Below are 24510 nucleotides of genomic sequence, written 5' to 3'. Positions count from 1 at the left end.
GTTAGCTAGATGTGAGAAGGGAACAAATGCTTTCCAACTGATCAAAAGGGCGAAACCAAGTCCCAAACAGCAGAGAAAGCCTGGTAGGGGGGGCAGGCTGGGTGCCGTGGAGGGGATACGCATGCATGCGCATGCAGTCTTCCCTACAACTGCTGCCCTCCAGTAACCTCTAGCTTCATGATAATACATTTACATTGCAGTTTGGACCCCTGCGGGAAGGGGAGGGCTGCCTGGACAGTTCCGCAAGGACCACAAGGGGCCTGCAAACTCCCCCTCCTCATCACTAGGAGGAGGCCCTCAGATGATGGGAGGTAACCCCAGTCAGAGACCGCCCTAGCTGTGTGCCATGTTTTAATCTTATAAAATTGATGAGAGCAAAGGGGAAAGAAACTTATTATAAAGCAGGTAAGCGGAGAAGCTTTTTGTATCCCGGTGTGTCTTCCTCCACGGACCAAGCCTTGATGTAGTATTGACAGAGCCTCCACTTCAGTGATGTCTCCAGATGGCTCCAAATGATTTCTGTACTGTAAAATAGAGCCAAACTCTGGAAACCAGAGAGAGAAAGAGAGGAAGATGGCCCTAGCGACAACCCATAACCCATGCAAGTATAAAAAGCAAGACAACCCTGATACACACACACACACACACACACACACACACACACACAGAGTTGCCACCTCTGGACCTGCCAGCGCCCCCATCTTGAGAGCATACTTTCTAAACTATCAAACTCTTGCTTGAGAGCTTAGCTCTGAATTCTTTCTCGGCCAAATTCAAGAACCAACAAACAAGATCAGTGTGGAGACAGAGAAGGGACCTGGCCAATGACAAAATGACAGGAGAAATCATTGGACATTATCCCATTCTCCTTTCCTGGAGGGTCCCAGTGTAAACACAACCTTGTTTGGGGACACGGTTGCAAGACCCAGAAACCCATCCAAGCTGGTATGTGTAGGGGAGTATTTATTTATTCCACGGTGCAGCCTTGTCTCCAGAACCCTAAGGAGGCATGAGGTAGAGGTGAGAGTCATGCAGAACCAGCATTGGGCACTTAGGAGGCAATAAATAAATACCTGGTGACGTCAATGGAATCCATGCTCAATTAACTGGAATTGATACTCCATCTGGAACTGAGATTCCACCTCCAAATCACTGGAGCCATCTCAGCACTCATCTCTGGTTTTCCCTGCATATCAGCTCCTTTCTTCTGCTGTTTACACATCAGTACCCACCACCCCGTACTGGCCACCCATACTTCTCCATCTGCCCTTGGCCTTAGAAGTTCCAACAACCCACAGCTTTCTTAGCATCTCTGAAAGAACTTCTGGAGCAAGGGACTCTGATTGGCTCACCTTGAGTCAGGTGGCCACCTTTGAGCCAATCAGTGGAGTCATCTGCCAAAAGAGGAGGCAGGAGTGGGCTGGCAAGCTAAATGGGTTCACCCCAGGATGGGAGCTCACACATTGGCCCTGGAGATATAGGGAAAGCCCACCAGTAGCACCCCCCACCTTACCTAGACACAGGCCAATGACACTGAGTGTTAACTAATCCTTTATTAGGTGGTGAGGGGAGTGGGGGCTGTACAATGCAAGGCTGGGGAATTTAGCTACACAGGGATTGTGACCAGAAGCCACATTACAAAAATAGCCTAAAAATAACTTCTATTCTGCCCCGGGGCTGGGCCAGGGGAGTACCAGGAGGAGGGGTGCCACCCAGGCAGCTCCCTCTCTCCCTGCAGTCCCATATTTACAGGGAGACAAAGTGAACCGCACATATCTCCCCTGGTCCTCGTGTTCTCACCAGCCATCCCCACCCAGTTCCCCCAAAGGGAGTAGCCCAGGCTCTAGGGTGGGGGAACCTGGGGTGGGCTCTCTGGGCCAAAAGGGCCCTTTCCCCAGCAAAGCTATAGAACAAGTTCCATCTGGAATGCAGTGAAGTGAGGGAGGTGGGATAGGAAAGAGGCTCCCAAGTCTCACCCAACCCCTGCCCCGGAGGGTGCGCCCAAGGGTGCCTACTTGGTACACACCAGGGTTGTGTACTCGGTACACAGGATCCTGGTCATGCCTGTGTACTCGGTACACAGAATCCAGCTTGGCCGAATGGGCCCACAGACTCAGCCCCACGGGGGCACTGGGGGGTTTGCAGGGGCAGGGAGTGTCTCCATATATATATTTTGTAAAAAATAATAATAATAATAAGTTTGCTTAAATGAATTTGTTTCTATACAAAATGTAAAAAAAAAATAATAATAATCCACTCGTGTCAGAGTGTAAGGAGAGAGACCAGAGGAGGCAGGAAGGAAGGAAGAATAGGGAAGGGGGGTGGGGGTGCAGGAGGAGGTCCCAGGCTCATCACAAGGCCCAGAGGGTGGGGTCAGCCCACACCCCTATAAATAAAGGAGAACTGAACGCCTAGGCTGGTGACCTATCTCAGTCAGCTTGGGGGCGGGGAGGGAGAAGAGAATGGAAAGGTCTAACAAGAAAAGGGGAGAGAGTCAGGATGTGATGTCTGTTCAGCCCCCCAAAATCCAGGAACTGAAGAGCTTTCAGGCCAACACCTGCCTCTTGGGGGTGACTTCGGGCTGGGGCCCCAGCTGGGTCTGGGCCTGAGCTAGGGGGCCCGGGACGGCCAGGGGGAGCGGCTGGGCCGCCAGCGCCCCTGCGGCTGCGGCCGCGGGCCCGGTGGTGGTGGCTGGGCTGGGCGTGGAGTCCGACCAGTCCGACAGGGACGGGGGCGAGGGGCTGGCCCAGTGCTCGGGGGACTCGGGGGACGGGGTCAGGTAAGGGTGCTCGCTCGGGACCCTCAGGAAGCGGGCCTTGGGGGGGCTGCCGTGGGCGCCGGCCGCCGGGTACTCCTCGCCGTGCCCCGGGGCCGCCAGGTATGGCGGGGGCCGCTCCTGGGGGGACACGGGGGTCCCGGGGTTCAGCAGCTGGGGGCCCGGTGCCAGCGGCAGCAGGAACGAGGGGCCCGGAGGGGCAGGCGGAGGCAGCCGGGCCCAGTCGAGGGGAACGGCCACAGGGTTCAGCAGACCCAAGCTAAGCACGCAGCCCCCCGGCGGCTGGCGCCCCAGACCCCCCCGGGCCGCGCCGCCCAGCTGCGCCAGGGACACGGCTGTGGCGGTGGCCGCCGCGTAGGGCCCCTCGAGGGAGAAGCCGCCGGGAGACGCAGGGGGGCCCCCAAAGGGCCGCGGGGAGTCCAGCGAGTCCACGGGGGACAGCGTGACCGAGCTCTCGGCCAGGGGACCCGGGCAGGCCAGGGTCAGCTTCTTGCCCCGGCCCCGGGCGCCCTGCGGCCCCAGCCCCGCCTTCCCCGGTGGCCTCCGGCTCTTCTTGCCTCCGGACTGTGCCACCTTGAGGCCGGGGAGGAAGGCCCCAGGTGGGCAGAGGAGGGGCCCCAGGCCATGCGGGCCGTGAGGGCTACGGGGCCCACTGGGCTGGTCCAGCAGGCGCACGATGTCCTGGTGCAGCCGCTCCTGGGCCACATCCCGTGGCAGCCTGTCCAGGTGGTCTGTGATCTCACGGTTGGCAAAGTGGTCCAGAAGCAGCTTGGCAGCCTCGTAGCTGCCCTCTCGGGCGGCCAGAAACAGTGGAGTTTCCTCCTGACGGGGAGGGGGGCACAGAACCCACCAGGTGTCAGCATGCCAAGAGCCAGGACCAAGTCCTGGCCAGGGTCTCAGAGGCCCCTAGCCTCTGCTGGACCCTAAAAGCTAAGAATTCATACCCTCCAGCCCAACAGACTTGGTTGGAATCCCAGCTCTGCTGAGGGAAACCGAGCAAGTTCTTTCTTTTAAAGCACTTTCATCCAGCACCTACTAAGCACCATGCCCCAGAGACAGGACTAGAGTAAGGAAAGTGAGGCATTCGCCTTAGGCACAAAACGGAAGGGGCATCAAAAGCCAATCACCAAAATAAATGATATTTTAATGCATTACTTTTTAAATTGTGATTATTGCCAAAAAATCCATAATGAATAAAATACTAGAATATGAGATAAGGATGAGAATCCACTCCTGTGCTCCTCTGAGCCTCACTCTTCCCATTTATAAAATGAAGAGAGTAATTTCATCTTGCAAGGGTTTTAAAACAAAGATCCTAACAGTTACCTTCTGCTACAGATTTGCTAAGCATTTTTCAAATGCATGATCTCACTGAATCCTCAGGTGACAAAAGTGAGGTGGGTACTGGTGCTTTCCCATTTCACAAATGAGGACACTGAGGTTCAGAGACGTTAAGCAATTTGCCCGAAGTCACATAGCAACTACCACATACCGCACGCTTTCTCCTCTGATCCACAGTTGGTGACTATTCAGTCCAAATCCTACCCCTGAAACCTGCCTGCAGGCAGGATGAATGCCCCCACTAACCTACCCCACCCTGCTCTTTGCCACATTTAGGGGGTGTGCCAGGGCTGTCTGGTGGGTCAAGGGCTGGGGCTTACCTTGCTATCCTGCATGTCTTTGTTGGCTCCATTTTTGAGCAGGGCCAAGGTGGCCTCCACATTGTTGACAGCTGCAGCCCAGTGTAAGGCTGATTTCCCTGGGTGGGAAAGCAGGGAGGCCAGGGTTAGGACCACGTTCATTTGCTAGGTCCCATGGCAGGGGGACAGGAAGTATCTAGAATATGGCCTGGGACGGGGATGGGGGGTTGGGAGGGTGAACTGCCACAAGCCTCTGAACATGTGTTTGGGTCCATGTATGGTGCAGACCTGTGGAATGCCTCTCTCTGTCAAAGGGACCTATAGTGTGTGACTGTCCATACACAGGGGGTACAATGTAGGGTACTGATTGTAGCTAGACCTGTGCTTGTCCAATGCAGTAGCCACCAGTCCCATATTGCTCTTTAGATTTAAATTAATTTAAACTAAACAATATAGGTGCCAAGACCAGTTAATGGGGAAAGCATAGCCTTCTCAACAAATGGTGCTGGGACAACTGGATCTCCACATGCAAAAGAATGAAGTTAGATCCCTACTTCACACCGAAGACAAAAATTAACTCAAGATGAATCAGAGACCTAAATGTAAAAGCTCAAACTATTTCCAAAGAGGAAAACGTAAGAGTAAAACTTCATGACCTTGAATTAGGCAAAGGATTCTCAGATATGATACCAAAAAACAAGCAGCAATAACAACAGAAATAGATAAATTGGACATCATCAAAATTAAAATGTTTGTACTTCTAAGTGAAAAGAAATCCTACAAAATGGGAGAACTAATTATAAACTATATATAGGGATCCCTGAGTGACTCAGTAGTTTAGCGCCTGCCTCCAGCCTAGGGCGTGACCCTGGAGTCCCGGGATCGAATCCCACATGGGCTCCCGGCATGGAGCCTGCTTCTCCCTCTGCCTGTGTCTCTGCCCCTCTCTCTCTCTCTCTCTGTGTCTTTCATGAATAAATAAATAAAATCTTTTTTTTAATAAATTTAAAAAATAAAAACCATTGGATTTTATTTTTTTAAGGCTAAATTGCATAGTATGTGAATTATACCTAAACAAAACTTTTTTTAAAGATTTATTTATTTATTTATTTATCAAGATAGATCTAGAGAGAGAGAGAGGCAGAGACACGGAAGGAGGGAGAAGCAGGCTCCATGCTGGGAGCCCGACGTGGGACTCAATCCCGGGACTCCAGGACCGCACCCTGGGCCAAAGGCAGGCGCCAAACCGCTGAGCCACCCAGGGATCCCCCTAAATAAAGCTTTTTAACAAAAAAGCAGGCAAAACAAAAATCAAGCAAGACATTTAGCTCTCCATTCCCCCTAGCCACATTTCAAGTGCTCAAAAGCCACCACGTGTGGCCAGCAGCCACAACATTGGGCAACACAGACCAAGAATATTTCCATCATCAAGGAACTTTCTATTGGACAGCAGTCACCAGAGCCACAGTTCTCAACTGGGGTGATCCCCTCACCCAGGGGCATTTGCCAGTGTCTAAAGACATTTTGGGTTGTCACAACTAGGGAATGGGGCACTGATGGTGTCTAGTGAGTTAGAGTCAGGGATGCTACTAAATATCCTACATTGCAAGGACAGCCCTCCACACGAAGAATCATCCATCCCCAAGTGTACATGGTACAGAGACTGAGAACACCTTCCTCATGAGATGGAGCATCTGAGTGTGCCTGCAGCTACGTGAGGTCCTCTGGAGATGAGGGCAGGTTGCTGTGAATCTGCGCGGGTCGGGACCTGGGCAAGCAAGCCACCTCCAGAGGGAGGTAGATCACATGTGGATTTGGCCAATTTGCAAACATATTATGCCAGCTGTCCAGCAGAGGGCAGCAGAGTAGGTTCTTCTAACAAAGTAGATGGAAATGAAGCGTCTTGGGGAGGGCCACCCTTTTCTAAGTCACTGAGGTGTCCATATGGGCTAGTGGATGCCATAAAATAAAACTTTAAAGAAGTATGTGAGTATAAGTCCATGTCGAAGTCCGTGCCCGTTACATGTGCATGAGTTTCAGTGATTGGGTCTCAAGATAATTCACGTAATTCACATACCATACAAGATAGATGGGGCCCGCTCTCTCAGCCTCCACCCACTGCTACTCCCCACAGCTTACCAAGCTCATCCACAGCATTAACATCAGCATGGCTGGCAATGAGCTCTTCCACCATGCCCTCCACTGCCAGGCGGGCTGCCAGGATTAACGCCGTTGAGCCATCTGCCATGCGGGCATCCAGGTCTGTGGAGCGGTTCCGGATGAGAATCTAGAAGAGAGGGTCATGGCAAAAACAGAGGGACCAGGAGCATCTCTAAATCCCCTGAGTTCCCCAACCCCCCACATCCCCTAGACTTCATGAAGTTCAGGAAGCAGCTACCTGCCAGCCCATTTAACAAATGAGAAAAATAAAGCTCTATTTTGCAGGACCAGGGCTCAAACCTAGGTCTGTGTGATGCCTGTGCCAGCTCCAAAGTCCAAAGAGGCAGATCCATCTCACCTGGAACACACCCTGGGCATCCGCGGTGACAGCAGTGTGCAAAGGAGTGCGCCCTGAGTGGTCCTGGGCATTGGTGTCTGCCCCAGCATCCAGCAGCCGCTTGGCTGCATCGGCCCGGGCGTAACGGGCAGCCAGGTGCAGGGCCGTCTCGCCTGTGCGGTCCGTCCGTGCCCCGAGCTGGGCTCCCTGGCAGATCAGGTCTGAGATGATGCTGGCTGACGTGTCCTCCGCCTCGTCCTCCTCAGTGGGCATTGGTTCCAGGGCCCCCCCACAAAAGGAGGCCAGCATCAGTGGGGTGAAGCCATCTGCAGGGAACCAGGAGCATGTCACAAGGGGGCATGGGGAGGGGCCTGTCCAGGGAATACACACACACACACACACACACACACACACACACATCTGGTTAGGTAGCCCAGAAGCCAGCCCAGAATGAGGGTTCATGGGCAGGTGATTTGTCACAGAAGAGCTCCTAAGGCAACAGGAAATACAGGACAAGGGAGGAAGGAGCAAGGGTTCAAGTTCAGGCAAATTCCCAGGCTGATTCTGAAGGGGGACTCTGGAGGCTGAGCTGTGCCTTTCACACTGGTTAAGAGCCACCTCTGGGAGATAAGATCCCAGACCCAGGGACCCTGAGGAATGTCAAACGAGAATCACAGGTGCAGGCCATTTGGAACAAAAACGAAGTGAGCTGGGGGAGGAATATCCTGAAATGTGACAAAGACGGATCCAGGAGGATCCAAATAATGTGATCCACTACCCTCGGGTGAGCATTTGCCCTTGTTTCCTTAGGAAGCCACATGCACCCCGTTTCCCATCCTCAAGCCTCAAGCCGGGGGAGAGTGAAACCCAGTCCCTGGCTGGAGGAGAGGCCATAGACCGAGCCCTGGCCTACAGTCAATCTGCATATTCCAGCCCCCAGGTCACACTGATTAGTTGAGGGATGGGCATGTGATTCTAGTCCATTCAATCAGAACTCATCCTGAGACTTCGGCTGGGCAGCCGGTAATAAAGGTTTTATAAGGCTGGGCAGGCCTGTGCTATCGGACCCCAGGAGAAAGCCTCCCTCAGCTGGAGCCACGAGGCGGGGAGTCCCAGACCCAACTATCCATGATCGTTCCAGTTACAAGAGCCACTAAATCCCTTGTTTTACTTCAACTAGTTTGAGTTGGGCTATTAACACTTACAACCAAGAGTCCTGATTGACACACAGCCCCACAGGACAGATGGACACACCCAACCCTCCCTAGAACACAGACCCAGATGCAACCTTTCACAAGTAGGACAGGGAAGGGACATCCTTGGCGGGGAGGCACCATCACTGACCTGGGCCGCGCACATTGACATCCATGCCATCAGCATCTACGTCGCCCTGTGGGGGTGTCAATGCCATGGCTGGTGCCACACGGATGTCGGCAGCAACCAGGTGGTGCTGAGTCCACTGGCGGCAATCCACAGCATCCTCGGCCCCCACGCTGGGCTCCTCTACCTGGAGACACAAGAACCAGGGTTCTCACAAAAGGCCAGGAGAAAGACAGAGGGACAGTCTGGCCTCCCTCACAGGTTCCTCTCATGGAGATACATTCACAGCCTCCAAGAAACCATGAATATCCTGCTTCTCTTATACATGTGGAAACAGGAAATTGATATACTGGAGCTCAGAGAATTCATAAAAGGAAGAACTGGGATTTTAATCTGGGCTGGAAGTGGGGAGGGCTAGGAACCCACAGTGGGTGATCAAGGAAGAGACACAGAGCAGAGCACCTGTCAGCACACACCTGTCTACACACTAGACATAACACACCAAAAATGAAATTTAAAAAAACAACCCATGACAACAGTATCAAGAAGAATAAAACATTTAGAATTAAATTTAACAGGGGCAGCCCCGGTGGCTCAGCGCTTCAGCGCCACCTTCAGCCCAGGGCCTGATCCTGGAGACCTGGGATCGAGTCCCACGTCTGGTTCCCTGCATGGAGCCTGCTTCTCCCTCTGCCTGTGTCTCTGCCTCTCTCTCTGTGTGTGTCTCCCATGAATAAATAAAATCTTAAAAAAAAAAAAGAATTAAATTTAACAGAAGGATTGCAAAACTTGTATTTTGGAAACTATAGATCAGTGGTAAAAGAAATGTGGGGGTGGGGGAGCAGGAGGGTCCCTCGTGGATCAATTTTAATCTGAGACAAGGGTTTGAATGTGTGAGAGGGAGAGAAAGAAGCAGGGAGATGCTCTGGGTACCTTGTGGGACTCCTATCCAGGACCGTGAACGTGAACACAAGGCATCAGGACAGAAGAGTCAAACACAAATGGATCAGTTTACCTTCACATAGCACCTGGGCCCCTGGCAGGAGCTTGATAAATTTCAGGCTCACAGTCCAAAAGGCACAGTGATGTTGTGAAAATAGGACAGGGTATCCTTAACTAGCCTGCCAGGACATTTAAGAGCCTTCAGGCACCAAACACAGCCTGATCAAGCCAGACCTGAGTTTAAGGACCCAGGTAGAGAATAGAATTTCATGAAAGGGGAGAGCCAGGTGATGGACAGCTGTCCCAGCCTCCCTGACCCTCCTGGTTAGCTGTCCATCAGCTGGCAAATCACACTAGAGCTCGGAGCCCCTCATTAGCAAAACCAGGATAATGCTGTCATCCTGCAATGCTAAAATGCCATCAAAAACATATTTCGCTATCTACTTAATACCCACTTCGGGATGAAAAAGAAAAAGAAAAGCCTGAAGTGAACAGATTTCTTCAGGTGTCCATTGTAATAGATGTCTCCATTTCAAAAACATTAAAATCTAGGCGGTGGGGGGAGGGGGCGGCACTGGCAGGAGGCACCTGGGTGGCTCAGTGGGTTAAGTGTCAGATTCTTGGTTTCGGCTCAGGTCATGACCTCCAGGTGGTGAGATTGAGCCCCAGGCAGGCTCCACGTTCAGCGTGGGTATATGGACATATATCCTCTGCTCCTCCCTCACTCACGCTTTCTCTCTCCCTCTAATAAATAAAGGGGAGAGGCAGGCTGAGAACTGCCTCTAGGCAGGGAGAGGCAGCTGAGAACTGAGGTGGTTATTAATAGCTGCTTTATAGGGTCATCATAAAGATGAAATAAGATGCTCGTGTGTGTTCAAGACATGTAGCAAGTATAAAGGAATGCTAGCAGGAACCTGTTACGGACAGAACTGTGCTCCCCCAAGTCATACATTGAAGCCCTAACCCTCCAACATGACTATATTTGGACACAGGATTTTTAAGGAGGTAATTAAGGTGAAACTAGGGCGTAAGGGTGAGGCCCTAATGCAACTGGACTGATATCCTTGTAAGCAAAGGAAGAAACACCAGAGCTCTCCCCTTGCAGGCACACGGAGGAATGCCCTGTGAGGACACATGGACAAGGTGGCTGTCAGCAAGCCAGGGAGAGTGCCCTCACCAAGAACCTACCCTGCCACCATGTCAATCTTGGCCTTCCAGCCCACAGAACTGTGAGAAAATAGGTAGCTGTTGTTAAAATCCCCCCAGCCTGTGGTATTTCATAATGGCAGTCCAAGCTGATGAAGACAGAGCCCAGTGGTGGGGCCCCAGCAGAGGACATGGGGTTTAAAAACAGCTAGTTGGGGCACCTGGATGGCTCAGTGGTTGAGCATCTGCCCTTGGCTCAGGTCGTGATCCCCAGTCCTGGGATTGACTCCCACATCAGGCTCCCCACGGGGAGCCTGTTTCTCCCTCTGCCTGTGTCTCTGCCTCTCTCTGTGCCTCTCAGGAATAAATAAATAAATCTTGAGACGCCCGGGTGGCTCAGCAGTTGAGCGTCTGCCTTCAGCTCAGGATGTGATCCTGGGATCCAGGATCAAGCACCACATCAGGCTCCCTGTGGGGAGCCTGCTTCTCCTTCTGCCTATGTCTCTGCCTCTCATAAATAAATGAGATATAATAAATAAATAAATAAATGCCTATGTGTGTCTCTCATAAATAAATCTTTAAAAAAAATCTTTTTAAATAAAAGATAAAAGCAGCTAGGAGCACTTTCAGCCCAGGGACACAGAACCGAGGGGGACCCAGGAGAGAGAAAGCAGAGTCACTGTCTGGGCCACAGGCTCCCCTCCAGGAAGACTTCCCCCTGGCCTAGGAGCAGGGGCCCGGTTAGAGAGGGGCAGGATGGAGTGGGTGCCATGACTATTCCCCAGAGCCAGGGAGAACAGATTTCCCCTGACTCTCCCACTGACCATCGGGGCTCCCACCCAGGACCCTGAGGGCACAGGTCAGAGAAAGGGGCACAACCTTTAGCCGCTTAGCCTCTGGGCATTCCGTGTCCATCCAGTCTGTGGCCACATCCCCCATCAGACTCTCGCTCTTGGCCATGTTCCTGTGAAGACAGTGGGAAGGAGGGCAGGGGAGGGGAGACAATGAAGCTGTGCAGCCTGGAAGGAGGATGTGGGGTGGGGTCAGAGAAGAGCTCCCAGAGGCCAGGTCTGGGTGTGGGGTTGGGTTCTGGGGTCCTAGGTCAGTAGGCACAGGGGACAGGGTTAAGCCACAGGATCCAATAAGGGGGTGGGGGATGAAGTCAAGGTCAGAGGGAGCATAGTCAAAGGTTATGATGGGTGGCAGCCAGGGTCTGAAGGTAGAATTGCAGAAGGGACAGTAATGGGGTCAGTGGTCAGCATAGTGGGCTATGGGATAGATGAGGGTCATAGGCATATAGCAGGGATTCTAGGAGATGACATCAGGAGTCAGGAGGATGGTGAGAGATGCAGCCAGGATCAAGGAGGTTGTGTTGAGGAGTTGGGAAGTCATGGGGTCACAGGAGAGGGGTAAATTCAGGGGTTAGGTCAGGGTGGGGTTGGAAGTCTTGCAGGACACGTCAGGAAGTTGGAGGTAAGGCCCAGGGCCAGGGCCAGAATTGAGGATCATGGAGAATGAACATTGAGTTGGGGTGGAAAGAAGGTCAGAGTTGGGTCAAAGGTCAGGGTGAGTTAGAGCCAGAGGTGGTGCCAGGGGGTCAGAGAGGATAGGGTCAGGGGTGGTCAGTGAGGGGTTGAGGTGCAGACCATGAGGCCAACAGTCATGTGGGAACAAATGTATCAAGGTGAAGTCGGAGAGGCCAGGATCGGGGCAGGGGCAGGGTGGGGTGAGAGTAGGATTTGAGTCAGGGGAACGGAGAAACAGGAAATGGGGTCAGGGGGGTCACGAGTCCGGGGTGCTCCCCGGGGATCATGGAGTCAGTCAGTGGTCAAAGGGATGAGCACTGGGGGCCAGGCTGGAGTGTGAAGTTAGGGTCTGCTCGGGATGAGAGGTCGGAGTCTGGTCAAAGTGGGCTCAAGGGCTCCCGAGGCCCCCCCAGTCAGGCACGGGGAGCGCAGGGTCCTTACTTCATGCCCAGCGCATCCTGGCCCACGGGCTCCCGCCGGCCCTTGTGACCAGCAGCCACGTCCTTGTGGAGCGCGAAGCCCTCGGGGAACCAGAGGGTGCTGTGCTCCCGCTTGCGCCGGGCCACCATGACCCCCAGGACGAGGATGACCAGCAGGAAGACGGCGCTCGCAGCCAGCAGGGGAAGCAACGGCACGCTGGGCTCCGGCGGCTCCAGGGGCTCCCCTGCGGGCGGGAAGCCGGGGGGGGCTTCAACCACAGGCCAGGGCGCCCCCTCCGACGCGGAGCCCCCGCTCCACCCTCGTCACCCACCGGGCCAGGCCTCACCGCGCACAGCCCGCAGCGGGTACGGGAAGTCAAGGCGCTCCACCGCCGACAGCGCTCCCAGGTAGTCGGCCGCGCTCTGGGCATCGGGGAAGCAGTGGTCATTCTCCGGCGACTGCAGGCACAGCCGGTTGTCAATCTCCAGCATCACCACAGAGCTTCAGGGACACGAGGGAAGGGCAGGCAGGTTCAATGGGGCGCACCTGCTGAGAGCCAGGCACGGAGCCCCATCCCTGGGCCTCAGAAAAGCCATCTCCACTCACCAAGTTGTCAGGGTCCTGGCACCCTCAGTCTGGCATCCAAACTCATCATGCCCCAAAACCAGTCTTGCTGTGGCCACCAGGGGCCCCCCAGCCATGAATCCAGGGGCCACTGTCTTCATGCCAACATCTCTAGTGGATGCCCCTGGCCCCCCCAGGTCTCTAGCTTCTAACAGCTGACACCGCCTCTTCTCCAGAAAACTGACCTCAGCTCTTCAGTTGGGAGGTGACAGCCCTTAGGCTGATACAGGGTGTACAAAGGTGGCCCTCCTGTCTCAAGGTGGGGACTGACTCTGGGGTGCTATTCGCACTCTAGAGCTCCCTGAGGGATCACAGTGAGGCTAGACTGAGCCTACATCCTGCCTCAGCTGCTCCCCGCCCCATCCTGCTTCCCTCATTCCCTCTCTCCCCAGAGCGCCCCTTCCACATGGCACATATAGCTGAATCCCCATCTCTGGCTCTCCAAACTCCCTTTTTTTTTTTTAAGATTTTATTTATTTATTCATGAGAAACACATCGAGGGAGGCAGAGACACAGGCAGAGGGAGAAGCAAGCTCCCTTTGGGGATCCCGATGCCGGACTCGATCCCAGGACCCCAGGATCACAACCAGAGCCGAAGGCAGGCACTCCACTCCTGAGCCACCCAGGCACCCCTGCAAACTCCCTCTTGCCTTGAGATCTCTAGCATCACATGTCCCGGTTCTCTTCCTATCTCTCTGGCTGCTCCATCTCCTCTTTTCTGAGCTGATCTCCCTCAACCAATCCTGAGATCTCAGTGTCCCCAGATCCTTCTATCCCCATTTCTTTGAGTCCCTCCCATGGCTTCAATATCCTTTTGTCTTTCCTGAGTCTTCAGCCTCTGGCTGTCTCCTGGAGTGGGTGGGGGCTCCACGATACCCCCAGACCCCTCAGATTCTGCAAGCCTGAAAGTAACCCCTGTTTATCACCTTGTGTCCTTATCTCGATTGAGACACCACCCACCCCTCCACCCAAGCGACTCCATCACCGCACCCAGGGACTGGCACAGCAGCCACCGGACTCCACGTCCCCTGTCCCAGCTGCATCCAGTCAGAGCCCCCCTCCATCCCTGGAATCCAGTCCTCCTCTGTCAGGGGCCCCCTCCCTGCTCAGAGGCCACGCCTCTCTTCTGGCCTCTCTCCCAGGCCACCATCAGGAAAGTTCTGTTTTCCATTTTTAAAAAACAAAAAACAAGGGCACCTGGGTGGCTCAGCTGGTTAAACAACTGCCTTTGGCTCAGGTCATGAGCCTGGGATCAAGCCCCGCCATCAGATCCCTACTCATCAGGGAGTCTGCTTCTCCCTCTCTCTCTGCCGCTCCCCCTGCTTGTGCTCTCTCGCACTCTCTCTCTCAAATAAATAAGTAAAATCTTAAAAAACAGAAAACAAAAATTACACATGCCCTTAACCACTCTGCTAACCAAGGGATCTTTGTCAATATTTGGAGGCATTTTGGGTTGTCACATCTTGGGGTGGGTGGTGGGTGGGGAGGCTACCTGCATACAGTGGGTATGCAGGTAGCCAGGCCAAGCATGCTGCTGCTGAGCATCCTACAGTGCACAAGCCAACCCCCCACCGCAAAGAATGACCCAGCCCCAAACTGTCAAAGGCACTGGAACTGGGGATGTGCTGGTCTGTGCTGGTCGCATCGCCAAGCAGGCTCTCCAAGAGGTTAAGGGAAGTGAGACACACAAGACCTGAGCGACAGTGCCCCTCGCCTCCCAGATCAGCGCCTCAAGGACCGTCGGGGCTCCTCCAGGGTGGAGCACTCACCCGATCACCTCCGGGGCCAGCTCCCGCCGGTTCCGGGACTCGGAGCCAGGACCCGGCCGGTGGTAAGGGAAGACCATGGCCTGGCCGTGCTCATCCAGGCGGAAGCGCAGCGACGTGCGCAGGATGCTGCTGAGCCGCTGCAGGAAGTCGGCGCTGGACCGCAGCAGCTCCTCAGGCGGCAGCAGCACGGTGACCACCAGCACACCGCGGGCCAGCAGGGCCGGCACCTCGCCCGCACAGTCCAGTCCATCCCAGCCGCACTCCTCGGTATTGCAGCCCTGGTCGCAGCGGCCATCCGCAAAGTGGTCTGCACAGTACTTCTCGTACACTGGGCTGGGGGAGGAGAGGAGTAGGCTCAGGGTTCATCTAATACCCCTGCACGCGCGCGCGCGCACACACACACACACACACACGAGAGCACCCAGACTTCAGGGACACAATGGGGCAGGCGGTGAGAGCAGAGGGCTAGAATGTGTCTGACAGGTGTCAGGCTTTCTGCAAATCCAGCCATTCCTTCAGTAACTATCAATAAATAAATACAGACAGATGCGTGCTATGTGTTGGATGCTGCCGTAGGCATCCAGGAGATGGCTCAGACACAAATCCTTGCCCAGGCCTTCCGGGGGGCAGAGACAGACCTTAAAAGAGATGAATGAGCAGAATACACAGCGTTCCAATTACACTCAGTAGAAGCTAAATATAAACACACACGGAGCTATGCAGAATTAAATGCTAAGGAGAAAAATAAAGCAGGTGCAGTACTGGGGGTGGCCAAGGAGGAGCTTGCTGAGGAGCCGCTGTTTAAGCAAAGGCTTGAAGGGGGTGAGGGAGGAGCCATGTGGCTTCCTGAGGGAAGAGGATTCCAGGCAGAGGGAACAGCCAGTGCTGTGCAAAGACCCTGAGGTGCGGCCAGGCATAGGGTATCTGAAAAGTGGCAGAAGCCAGGGTGTTTGGAGCAGAGTGAGTGAGGAGGAAAGTGCAGGTAATAAAGACAGGGAGTTGACAGTGAGGGAAGACTTCTAGGCAGACAGAGGGACAGAAGCGGCGGAGCACAGAGATGGGCAGATGGAATTCATGGGACAGAAAGACAGCACTCATGAATACATGGAGAGGGGCAGGAGATGGGCAGGAATAGGCAGGCAGGGACATGGACAGATGAACGGGCACACAGAGAGGCAGAAGGGGTGAGGAGACAGAAGGATGGAAGAGGCACGTGGATGAACACGGATGAAGAGGTACAGAGGAATGGACAGATGAGGCTCATAGACAGACCAGCATACAGATAGACAGATGGATGGACAGATGAGGTCCAAGGATGGACCAGATGAGATGCAGACAGTGATGCCTGGGTGGCTCAGTCAGTTAAGCGTCTGTCTTTGGCTCAGGTCATGATCTCAGGGTCCTGGGATTGAGCCCCAAGTCAGGCTCCCCACTCAGCAGGGAACTTGCTTCTCCCTCTCCCTCTGCCCCTCCCCTAGCCTGTGCTCTCTCACTCTCTCGCTCTCTCTCCCTTTTCAAATGAATGGACAAAATCTTTAAAAAGGAGGGGGCGGTGCCTGACTGGCTCAGTTGGTTATGCATCTGTCTTCAGCTCAGGTCATGATCCCAGGGTCTTGAGATCCAGCCTCGAGTTGGGCTCCCTGCTCAACAGGGAAGCTGCTTCTCCCTCTCCCTCTGCACCTTCCCCTGCTGTGTCCTCTCTCTCAAATAAATAAATAATTTTTAATTTTTTTATATAAAAAAAATTTTAAGATTTTATTTATTTATCCATGAGACACAGAGAGAGAGAGAGGCAGAGACACAGGCGGAGGGAGAAGCAGGCTCCACACAGGGAACCCGATGTGGGACTCGATCCAGGGTCTCCAGGATCACACCCTGGGCAGAAGGTGGCGGTAAACCGCTGAGCCACCCAGGCTGCCCTATTTTAAACTTTTTTTGAAAGGTTTAATTTAACTATTTGAAAGGGGCAGAGGGAGACGGAGAAGCAGACTCTGTGCTGCGCGGGAGGCTGGATTCAGAGTTCGAATCTGAGGAGCGGAGGATCATGACCTGAGCCGAAGGCAGCCGCTTAACCAACTGAAACCCCCCGCCCCACCTCAGGCGCTCCTAAAAATTTTTTTTTAAAATAAGTGTAGACAGACGTTTGGGTGTATGGAGGGTCGAAAGCAATGCATGCATGGACAGACAAAGTCCAGAGTTGGACAAACAGGTCATAGGGATAGACCGATGGAGGGCACAGGCAGAAAGACAGGCAGGCAGGACCCACGGATGGACAGATGGACGGACACAGACCGGCCACGGCCACGGACGAGGGGCTCACTTGCAGGCGCGCTCCCGGCCACCCGCGCGGCAGTCGAAGTTGTCGTAGAGGCAGGCGGGCGAGCTGCAGGCGGGGTCGCAGCGGCTGTTGTTGAAGAGGCGCCAGCACTGCAGCGCCGCGCACTGCCGCCAGGGGTCGCCCACGCTCAGCGAGCAGTCGCCGCCGTCCCAGCCGCAGCCCGGGCTGTTGCACTCGCGGTCGCAGCGCCGGTCCCCGCTCTTGGCCTCGCAGGCGGCGCTCGGGCACAGCGGCTCCTCGGGGGCCTCCGGCGCCGCCGCCGCGGGCGCCTCGCAGCGCGGTCCGGCCCAGCCCGGCGCGCACGCGCAGCGGAAGAAGGGTGCGAGAGGCGCGGGGCGGCAGGAGCCCCCGTGCAGGCACGGCGAGGCCACGCAGCTGGCGTTGGCGGCCCCGGGCGGCGACCCCCGCGCGCCCCGGCAGGCGGGCCCCGACAGGCCGGGGGCACAGGCGCAGCGCGGCCCGCGCACCGTCTGCTGGCACGGGACGCCCGCCGGGCACTGCAGCTCGCGGCAGGAGCGCGCCACCCGCTCGCAGCGCGCGCCCCAGAACGGCTGGTCCGGTTGGGCAAAGAGAGGCGGGTGGGGGGTCAAGGCTTGAGAAGGTTGAGCCTCCCTCTCCCTCTCCCGGGTCCCGGGTCCCCCCAACCTCTCCCCCGCCCACTGGAAGCCCCCCCCCTTGCAGATGAGCCCTGCCTTCCCCAGGAGGCCCAGCCTCCAAACTCCACTGCGCGCCCCCACCCCCCAACCCACTCTCTCTCCAGGTATTTCCAGTATTTCTCAGGAACCCCTTTCCCTTCCACCTCGTCTCCCCCAGAGCCACATCCTCCGACAAGGCCACGCTCCCAACTCCTCTCCCAGAGACACTCGTGTGACCTACCGGAATGCAGTGACAGGTAAATGTCAGCACACCCCCAGGGCCTGGGCTGGGACGGCACTGGCCTCCGTGCTGGCAGGGCTGGGACTCGCAGGGAGACAGGACGGTCTGACAGCGGGGACCTAGACAAGCAGGAGCGGGAGGGTCAGCCACAAGGCGGGAACACAGGCAGGATCCCCGCGCAGCCGCCTCTCCGGTGCTTACCTGTGAAGCCTGTACGACAAATGCAGCGGAAGCCCCCACCTGGGTCCTGCAGACAGTCCCGAGTGTGTGCGTCATGGCAGGCACCCGGGCGACACTCATTGATGTCTGCCTCACAGCGCAGACCGGTGTATCCCGGGGGACAGGTGCAGCGGAAGCCACCCACTAGGTCTACGCAGGTACCGTTGTGCAGGCACCGGGGGCCACCGTCCAGGGGTGGGCCTGGGCCACAGTCGTCCTCATTAATCTCACAGAGCACTCCTTTGGGGAGGGGACGATGGGGGAGCAGTCAGGAGGGGACGGGGACCCAGCCTCCCATCCTGTCCCCCACCCTGGCCCTGGCATACCCAGTGTTCCTGGGGGGCAGGAGCAGAGATAGCGGGCCACAAGGTCAATGCAGAAGCCCCCGTGCTGGCAAGGCTGGGAGGCACATTCATCCACATCATCCTCACAGTTGTCCCCAGTGTAGCCAGCTGGACACTGTAGTGATGTGAGACAGAGACTTCTAAGCCCAGAGGGACACAGATACTCCCCAGGAAGACACAGAGATCGCAGTACAAAAGGACATAGAGTCATCCAACACACAGAGGCCTGCACATCCAGTCACAGAGGGTCGCAGACACGCCGGGTGCAGAGAGACACAGATGCACAAATGCACAGGACAGGCACACAGGAGAAACATCAGGTACCCAGATACACCCAAGAAACATCCAACCAGAGATGCACTCAGACACCAGCACGTGCATTCCTCCCCAAAAAGTCAGGGCGCACAAAGGGATAGAGACACATCCAGGAAACAACCGAAGACAGAGGCACACCCAGACAGGCAGAAAATCCCTCAGATCAACCAAGAAATATACCCACAAGATTATACCCAGAGACACAAAAGCAAAAACCCAGACATGCCTAGAGAGCGACACACCCATACCAGGTCACAGACACACAGAAGTGTGTGTACAGACACACCCAGCATGACTAGCTCCCGTCTCCGACTCTGGGTGCCCCTTACCTCACACACATAACCCCCCATGTAGCCTTGACAGGTGCCCCCATGCTGGCAGGGCTGGGCCAAGCAGGGGTCCACCTCCTGCTCACAGTGGCTGCCCGTGCGGCCTTCGGGGCACACGCAGTAGTGAGAATTGTCCTTGTCCACGCACTGCCCACCTGTCTGACACAGCTCTTCCAGCCGCACCCCTGCACAGAGGAGGGCGGTGTCAGGCACATATTCCCATCACTCTCAGCATCACCAAACAGCCCTGCTGGCATCAGTCACCAGGGCCTCACGCACACCCCATCAGCTTGTCACAAGGCCCTCCAAACTGGCACAGTCTCAGTCACTGGCACGCATGTACACACGCCTCTACTGCCCACACTAGCTCAGTCACACACAGCGTCACAGACGTCATCCCAGATACCTCATGGTGACAGAGGCAAGCGCCCTCCTGGCCCTGACCAGCTGTCCCACGGTTACACTTCCACAGACGCTCACCCAGACACCCCATTCTGCCCGATAGTCTCGCCTTATTCGGCTCACAGTAGCACAAAGCTCAGGCGCACACACCCTCCTGAGCCCCACACCCCGACTCTGCGCTCCGCCTCACCGGTCTGGGCTGCGGCCTCCCTGCAGGGCACGCTCCGGAGGTCACAGAGGCGGCCGCTCCACCCCGGAGGGCAAAGGCAGTAGAAGGACGCCCCGGTCCGGGCACAGCGACCCCCGTTCTGACAGGGCGCACGGCTGCACCAGTCTACCAGCGTCTGCGGGGGAAACGGTCAGCATCAGTGCTGGAGGACCCCCGAGGAGTCGCACCCCGGCTTCTCCAGGGCCCCAGGGCAGTCCCCTACCCCGGAGCAGCCCTCCAAATTCCTCTCCCCGCCCCCCCCCACCCTGTGACCCTGCCCACCTGGCACTGCGCGCCAGTGAAGCCCTCTGGGCAGGTGCAGCGGTAGCCAGGGTGGGCAGCGGTGCAGACTCCCCCGTGCAGGCAGGGCCGAGAGAGGCAGGGGTCGGCCTCGTGCTGGCAGTGCGCGCCCGTGTAGCCAGGGCGGCACTGGCAGCTGAACGAGTTCACACCGTCCACGCAGGTCCCGCCGTGGAAGCAGGAGCTGGAGGGGAAGCGAGGAAGTGAGGGGTGGTTCAGGCTCCACACCCATGCAGGCCCCGCCTTCTGGCCCAGCCTCCCGTCAAGAGGGCCCTACCCCTACCTTTAGGGACCAGTGTCCCCAAGGTGACCTCCAAACAAATGCCCTGACCCTTCCCGGACACTCCTCCATCACGGATCAGAGTTGTGAGGTGGAGTAAGAGTGAGAGTCCCCACTTCCTCTCACGTTCCACACCCCATCCATTACCAAGGTCCCTGAGCTCCCAGGAGCAGCCCCACACACCTGGGGCTGCAGTCGGGCAGGTCCTGCTCACAGTGGAAGCCTCCATAACCAGGTGGGCAGGTGCAGGTAAAGGAGGCCACGTGGTCCGTGCAGGTGCCCGGGCCACAGGGGCTGCTCAGGCACTCATCCACATCTCGGGCACAGCGAGGACCAGCAAAGCCAGGGAGGCAGGAGCACGAAAAGGAGCCCACGCCATCCTGACAGGAGCCACCATTCAGGCAGGGGTCTAAGGTCCGAAGGGAGAAGGCCTGGTCATACACCTGGCCCCCCATCAGCCCAACCTGACCCAGCCATGCCTTTCATAGAAGGGAATCGGGAGGAAACCAGCCTTAACAGGCAGGGGCATATTTGGTCAGCGGAATCCAGTTCTGTCCCCTCTGTGGCCTTATCCCCTCCCTTAGCTGGAAACCTCACCTATGTGCAAGGAGGGTGGAGACAGAGGAGCCAAAAGGTCCCCTGAGCTGCCAAGCCCATGCGGTTAAGTTATGTCTATTTATTCCTGGGCACAGCACAGAAGGCCTCCTCCAGACCCAGGCTGGCCAGAATAGTGGCCATGGGCCACATGGGGCTCTTAAGCCCTTGACATGTGGCTAGTCCAAAAGGGGATGTGCTGAAGTATAAAATAAACACTAGATTTCTGATTTTGAAGACTTAGTGTGGAAAGAAAATGAATGTAAAATATCTCAAATAATTTTATATTGATTACAAAGTAAGTTTTATATATTAGTTTAAATAAAATATATTATTAAATTAAATATATATCTTTTTTTTTTTACTTTTTGTGGCTACTAGAAAGTTTTCAAGTGTGTAAGTGGCTTGCATTATGGGTCTATCAGCGCTCCTTGAGAACTCACTGGGGCCCTATTATGTCATATTTGACACATAATGTTAACTTATGGCTTGTTGCCAGAGGCAGTTATGGTTTCAGGCAGACCTGTGCTCCAATCCCACCTCATCCCTCTTGCTTTGTGACCTTGGACAAGTCACTTAACCTCTTTGGGGCCGTGGTTTTCAAGAATAAAATGGGGGAGGTAAGAGAACAGTGAAGATGAAAGCACAGTGATGTGCACACAGTATGGGCTTGATGAACATGTGGTCTCAAGCAGCACCCCCGGAACTCACTGGGGTCACAGTCCCCTCAACTCACTGGGGTCACAGTCGTCGATGTCCTGATCACAGGAAGGACCACTATACCCCCTGTGGCAGGTACAGCTGAAACTTCCCTCCAGGTTGGTGCAGGTACCGTGGGAACCACAGGGTGAGGGACCAGCACATTCATCCACATCCTGCTGGCATCGTGGACCTGGGAATGGGGACCAAGGTAACATCTAGGGTTAGAGGGTACAGGGTAAGGCCTGAGCGGACCTGGCTCTCAGGGGGAACCGGAAGGCTGAGGTGGGTAAATACAAGGACAAGCTATGCTGTCATTTGCCTCTGGGTGTTTTGCACATGGCGCATGCTGTTCCAAAACTGCCTTCCCCTCATAGCATTCTGATTGAGGTCCGCCCCTCAAGGAAGCTGTCCCCGAACCCTCTGCCTGGGTCCTAGCTTCCCCACCCCCATATCCCTTCTTCTCCAGAACCGACCACACGGGCTGCAAGTGTCTGTCCAGCTCAGTTCCCTTCCTAAAAAGAAGCCCCCTCGGGATCCCTAGGTGGCGCAGCGGTTTGGCGCCTGCCTTTGGCCTAGGGCGCGATCCTGGAGACCCAGGATCGAATCCCACATCGGGCTCCCGGTGCATGGAGCCCGCTTCTCCCTCTGCCTGTGTCTCTGCCTCTCTCTCTCTCTCTCTCTGTGACTATCATAAATAAATAAAATTTAAAAAAAAAAAAAAAAAAAAAAAGAAGCCCCCTCAAAAGGCAGAGCCAGGGCAGCCCAGTGGCTCAGTGGTTTAGCGCTGCCTTCAGCCCAGGGTGTGATCCTGGAGACCCGGGATCAAGTCCCGCGTCAGGCTCCCTGCATAGAGTCTGCTTCTCCCTCTGCCTGTGTCTCTGCCTCTCTCTCCGTGTCTCTCATGAATAAATCTTAAGAAAAAAAAAAAAGGCAGAGCCAAGGGTAGGTTTCCCTCTGGGGACCCAGCACCAGCCAGTATGCGGGGTGCAGAGGAGGTGAAGGAGAGGAAGAAGAGGAAGAGGCAGATGCTGTACCTTGCCAGCCGGGGGAGCAGGAACAGACAGGCAGCTGGCCGGGGGAAGCCTCGCAGTGGCCCCCATGCTCACAGGGGTTCGGGACACAGGGAGACGGCAGCTCACACTGGCGGCCTGTAGCAGGCAGGCAGAATGAGACAGTCTTGACAGATTCCTGGTATCTCCCCCAGGGTCCCCACCTTGATACCCACCTCCAAAGCTCCTGGGCGGGGGGAGGCGGGGAGGAGGCAAATGCAGAGGAAGGAGAGTGGAGCAGAAAGGAAACAAGCAAGAAGAAGTGGGGGCGGGAGAGCCTGGGGTGGGAACGTGGGGGCACACACCCTGGACACCAGGGGGACAGGTGCAGTGGAAGCCCATCCCGTCACTGGTGCAGGTGCCGCCAGACCGGCAGGGCTGGGATTCACAGGCATCGGGAGCAAGGCTCTGGCTGCATCGGGGGCCACTCCAGCCAGGCTCACACACGCAGCGGAACCTGGAGGGGACGGCAGTCAGGGAACGCCCGTGGGCGGGGAGGCAGCAGGGGTCAGGGGCCTGGGGAGAGGCCTCACCCTCCGGGCGCATCATGGCAGACACCGTGACTGCAAGGTTCTTGGGCACAGGGATGGCTCGGGGGGAGGCAGAGCGGGGGCAGGGAGCCAGGAGGGCAGAGGCAGCGGAATCCATTTTCCCCATCCACGCAGGAGCCTCCATCACCGCACGGGCTGGACGCACACTCGTTGATCTCCACGTTGCAAAGGGGCCCTGAAGAGCATGAAGGCAACCTCATCCCAGGACAACGGCCATGGTGCCGACAGGGAAGGGCAGCCTTGCCCCGTTTAGCCACACCCTTGGGCAAGAACCATCTCATCTTCATAACACATCAGCTCTTGTCCACATTAAGACAGCCACCTCCTCAAGCCAAAGCTGCGTCACCCCAGATCATACTCACCCCAAACTTACATGAAGTCACCTTCATTTTCACCAAGGATTACTTTGGCCCTATGCAGAAACACCCCCCTCCTTGAGACTGTGGTCAACCTCAGGCCAACAAGAGAGAGCTCAAACTCAAGGCTACGTGTGGTCAATCTCATTGGACAAGTGAATGCAAAGAGAGGGGCAAACTCGGCCAAGAATAGGGCGATTTCATCCTCGTCCTCTCCCCCTATAATGGCCCTCTTCCCACAACAGCCACTTGCCCACCTGTGAAGCCAGGCTGGCAGACACAGTCATAGCGGTTGATGCCATCCCGGCAGACTCCGAAGGTGCAGGGGTTGCTGGCACAATCATCAATGTTCACCTCGCAGTTCACTCCTGGGGAAGGGGATCACAGCAGGGGGAGCCACCACTGAGCCCCCCCAGGGGCACCATTCCCAAACCCTCTGTGCCCTTCCAGGTTTCTGGCCCAGCCCAGCCTCCGGCCCCACCTGTAGTGCCAGGAGGGCAGCGGCACAGATACTTGTCCACCAAGTCTAAACATTTGCCTCCGTGGCGGCAGGGCTGGCTGCGGCACTCGTCCACCTGGCTCTCACAGCGTGTGCCCGTGTATCCCGGGGCGCAGGCGCACGAGAAGCTGGCGATACCATCCACACAGCGCCCATGGTGGCACGGATCCGGGGAGCAGTCATCCACGTTGCGCTCACACAGGGTGCCCTCGAAGCCTGGAGGACGGAGGGTCAGGCTCCAGCCACTAGCCAAGGGCCTGCCCACAGCCTTGGCCTCGCCCACTCCTGGCCCCCCCACCCCAGGCCCTGCGCATCCAGCCAGCGGGAGGTGGGCTCGGCCTAGGCCCCGCACCCTAACTCTAGCCAGCTACAAGCTCCAGGACTAGCCCCCCCAAGACACCTCCGCAGATACACCCCGTCCCCAGCCGTAATCCCGCCTCCAGTCCTTACACTAGCAACCCTGCTCCCCTCACTCTCCGCTCTGGACT

The 24510-nt window shown here is 56.1% G+C and overlaps 1 protein-coding gene and 2 long non-coding RNA genes across 3 annotated transcripts in view; 2 read left to right on the top strand and 1 right to left on the bottom strand.

The window, feature by feature from the left end:
• Nucleotides 1–1534: 1534 nt before the first annotated feature.
• Nucleotides 1535–24510, bottom strand: part of NOTCH3 (notch receptor 3) — a 33157-nt gene continuing 10181 nt past the window's right edge. Inside the window, exons 11-33 of the mRNA XM_038567021.1 lie at nt 24005–24238; nt 23781–23891; nt 23150–23342; nt 22922–23073; nt 22602–22715; nt 21602–21757; nt 20455–20680; nt 19974–20175; nt 19674–19827; nt 19082–19266; nt 18420–18552; nt 18076–18333; nt 17875–17993; nt 16981–17549; nt 14661–14993; nt 12614–12768; nt 12289–12511; nt 11201–11285; nt 8258–8420; nt 6935–7239; nt 6556–6703; nt 4438–4535; nt 1535–3598 (exon numbers count right to left, since the gene is read on the bottom strand). Of these exons, the coding sequence (XP_038422949.1) occupies nt 2546–3598; nt 4438–4535; nt 6556–6703; nt 6935–7239; nt 8258–8420; nt 11201–11285; nt 12289–12511; nt 12614–12768; nt 14661–14993; nt 16981–17549; nt 17875–17993; nt 18076–18333; nt 18420–18552; nt 19082–19266; nt 19674–19827; nt 19974–20175; nt 20455–20680; nt 21602–21757; nt 22602–22715; nt 22922–23073; nt 23150–23342; nt 23781–23891; nt 24005–24238 (5369 nt within the window). The 3' untranslated portion in view covers nt 1535–2545. The remainder of the gene's footprint in view (nt 3599–4437; nt 4536–6555; nt 6704–6934; nt 7240–8257; nt 8421–11200; nt 11286–12288; nt 12512–12613; nt 12769–14660; nt 14994–16980; nt 17550–17874; nt 17994–18075; nt 18334–18419; nt 18553–19081; nt 19267–19673; nt 19828–19973; nt 20176–20454; nt 20681–21601; nt 21758–22601; nt 22716–22921; nt 23074–23149; nt 23343–23780; nt 23892–24004; nt 24239–24510) is intronic.
• On the top strand, nt 17547–21155 carry LOC119864724. The gene is made up of 4 exons (XR_005375051.1): nt 17547–17599; nt 17812–17890; nt 18192–18251; nt 19700–21155. It is a non-coding gene; the product is annotated as an uncharacterized LOC119864724 (long non-coding RNA).
• Nucleotides 21492–23649, top strand: LOC119864725. Its single transcript, XR_005375052.1, has 2 exons — nt 21492–21660; nt 23282–23649. It is a non-coding gene; the product is annotated as an uncharacterized LOC119864725 (long non-coding RNA).

This window comes from Canis lupus, chromosome 20 (assembly GCF_011100685.1).
Source record: "Canis lupus familiaris isolate Mischka breed German Shepherd chromosome 20, alternate assembly UU_Cfam_GSD_1.0, whole genome shotgun sequence".
NCBI lineage: Eukaryota > Metazoa > Chordata > Mammalia > Carnivora > Canidae > Canis > Canis lupus.
The sequence above is the reverse complement of the archived record's forward strand: the minus strand, read 5'-3'. Positions and strand labels throughout refer to the sequence as shown.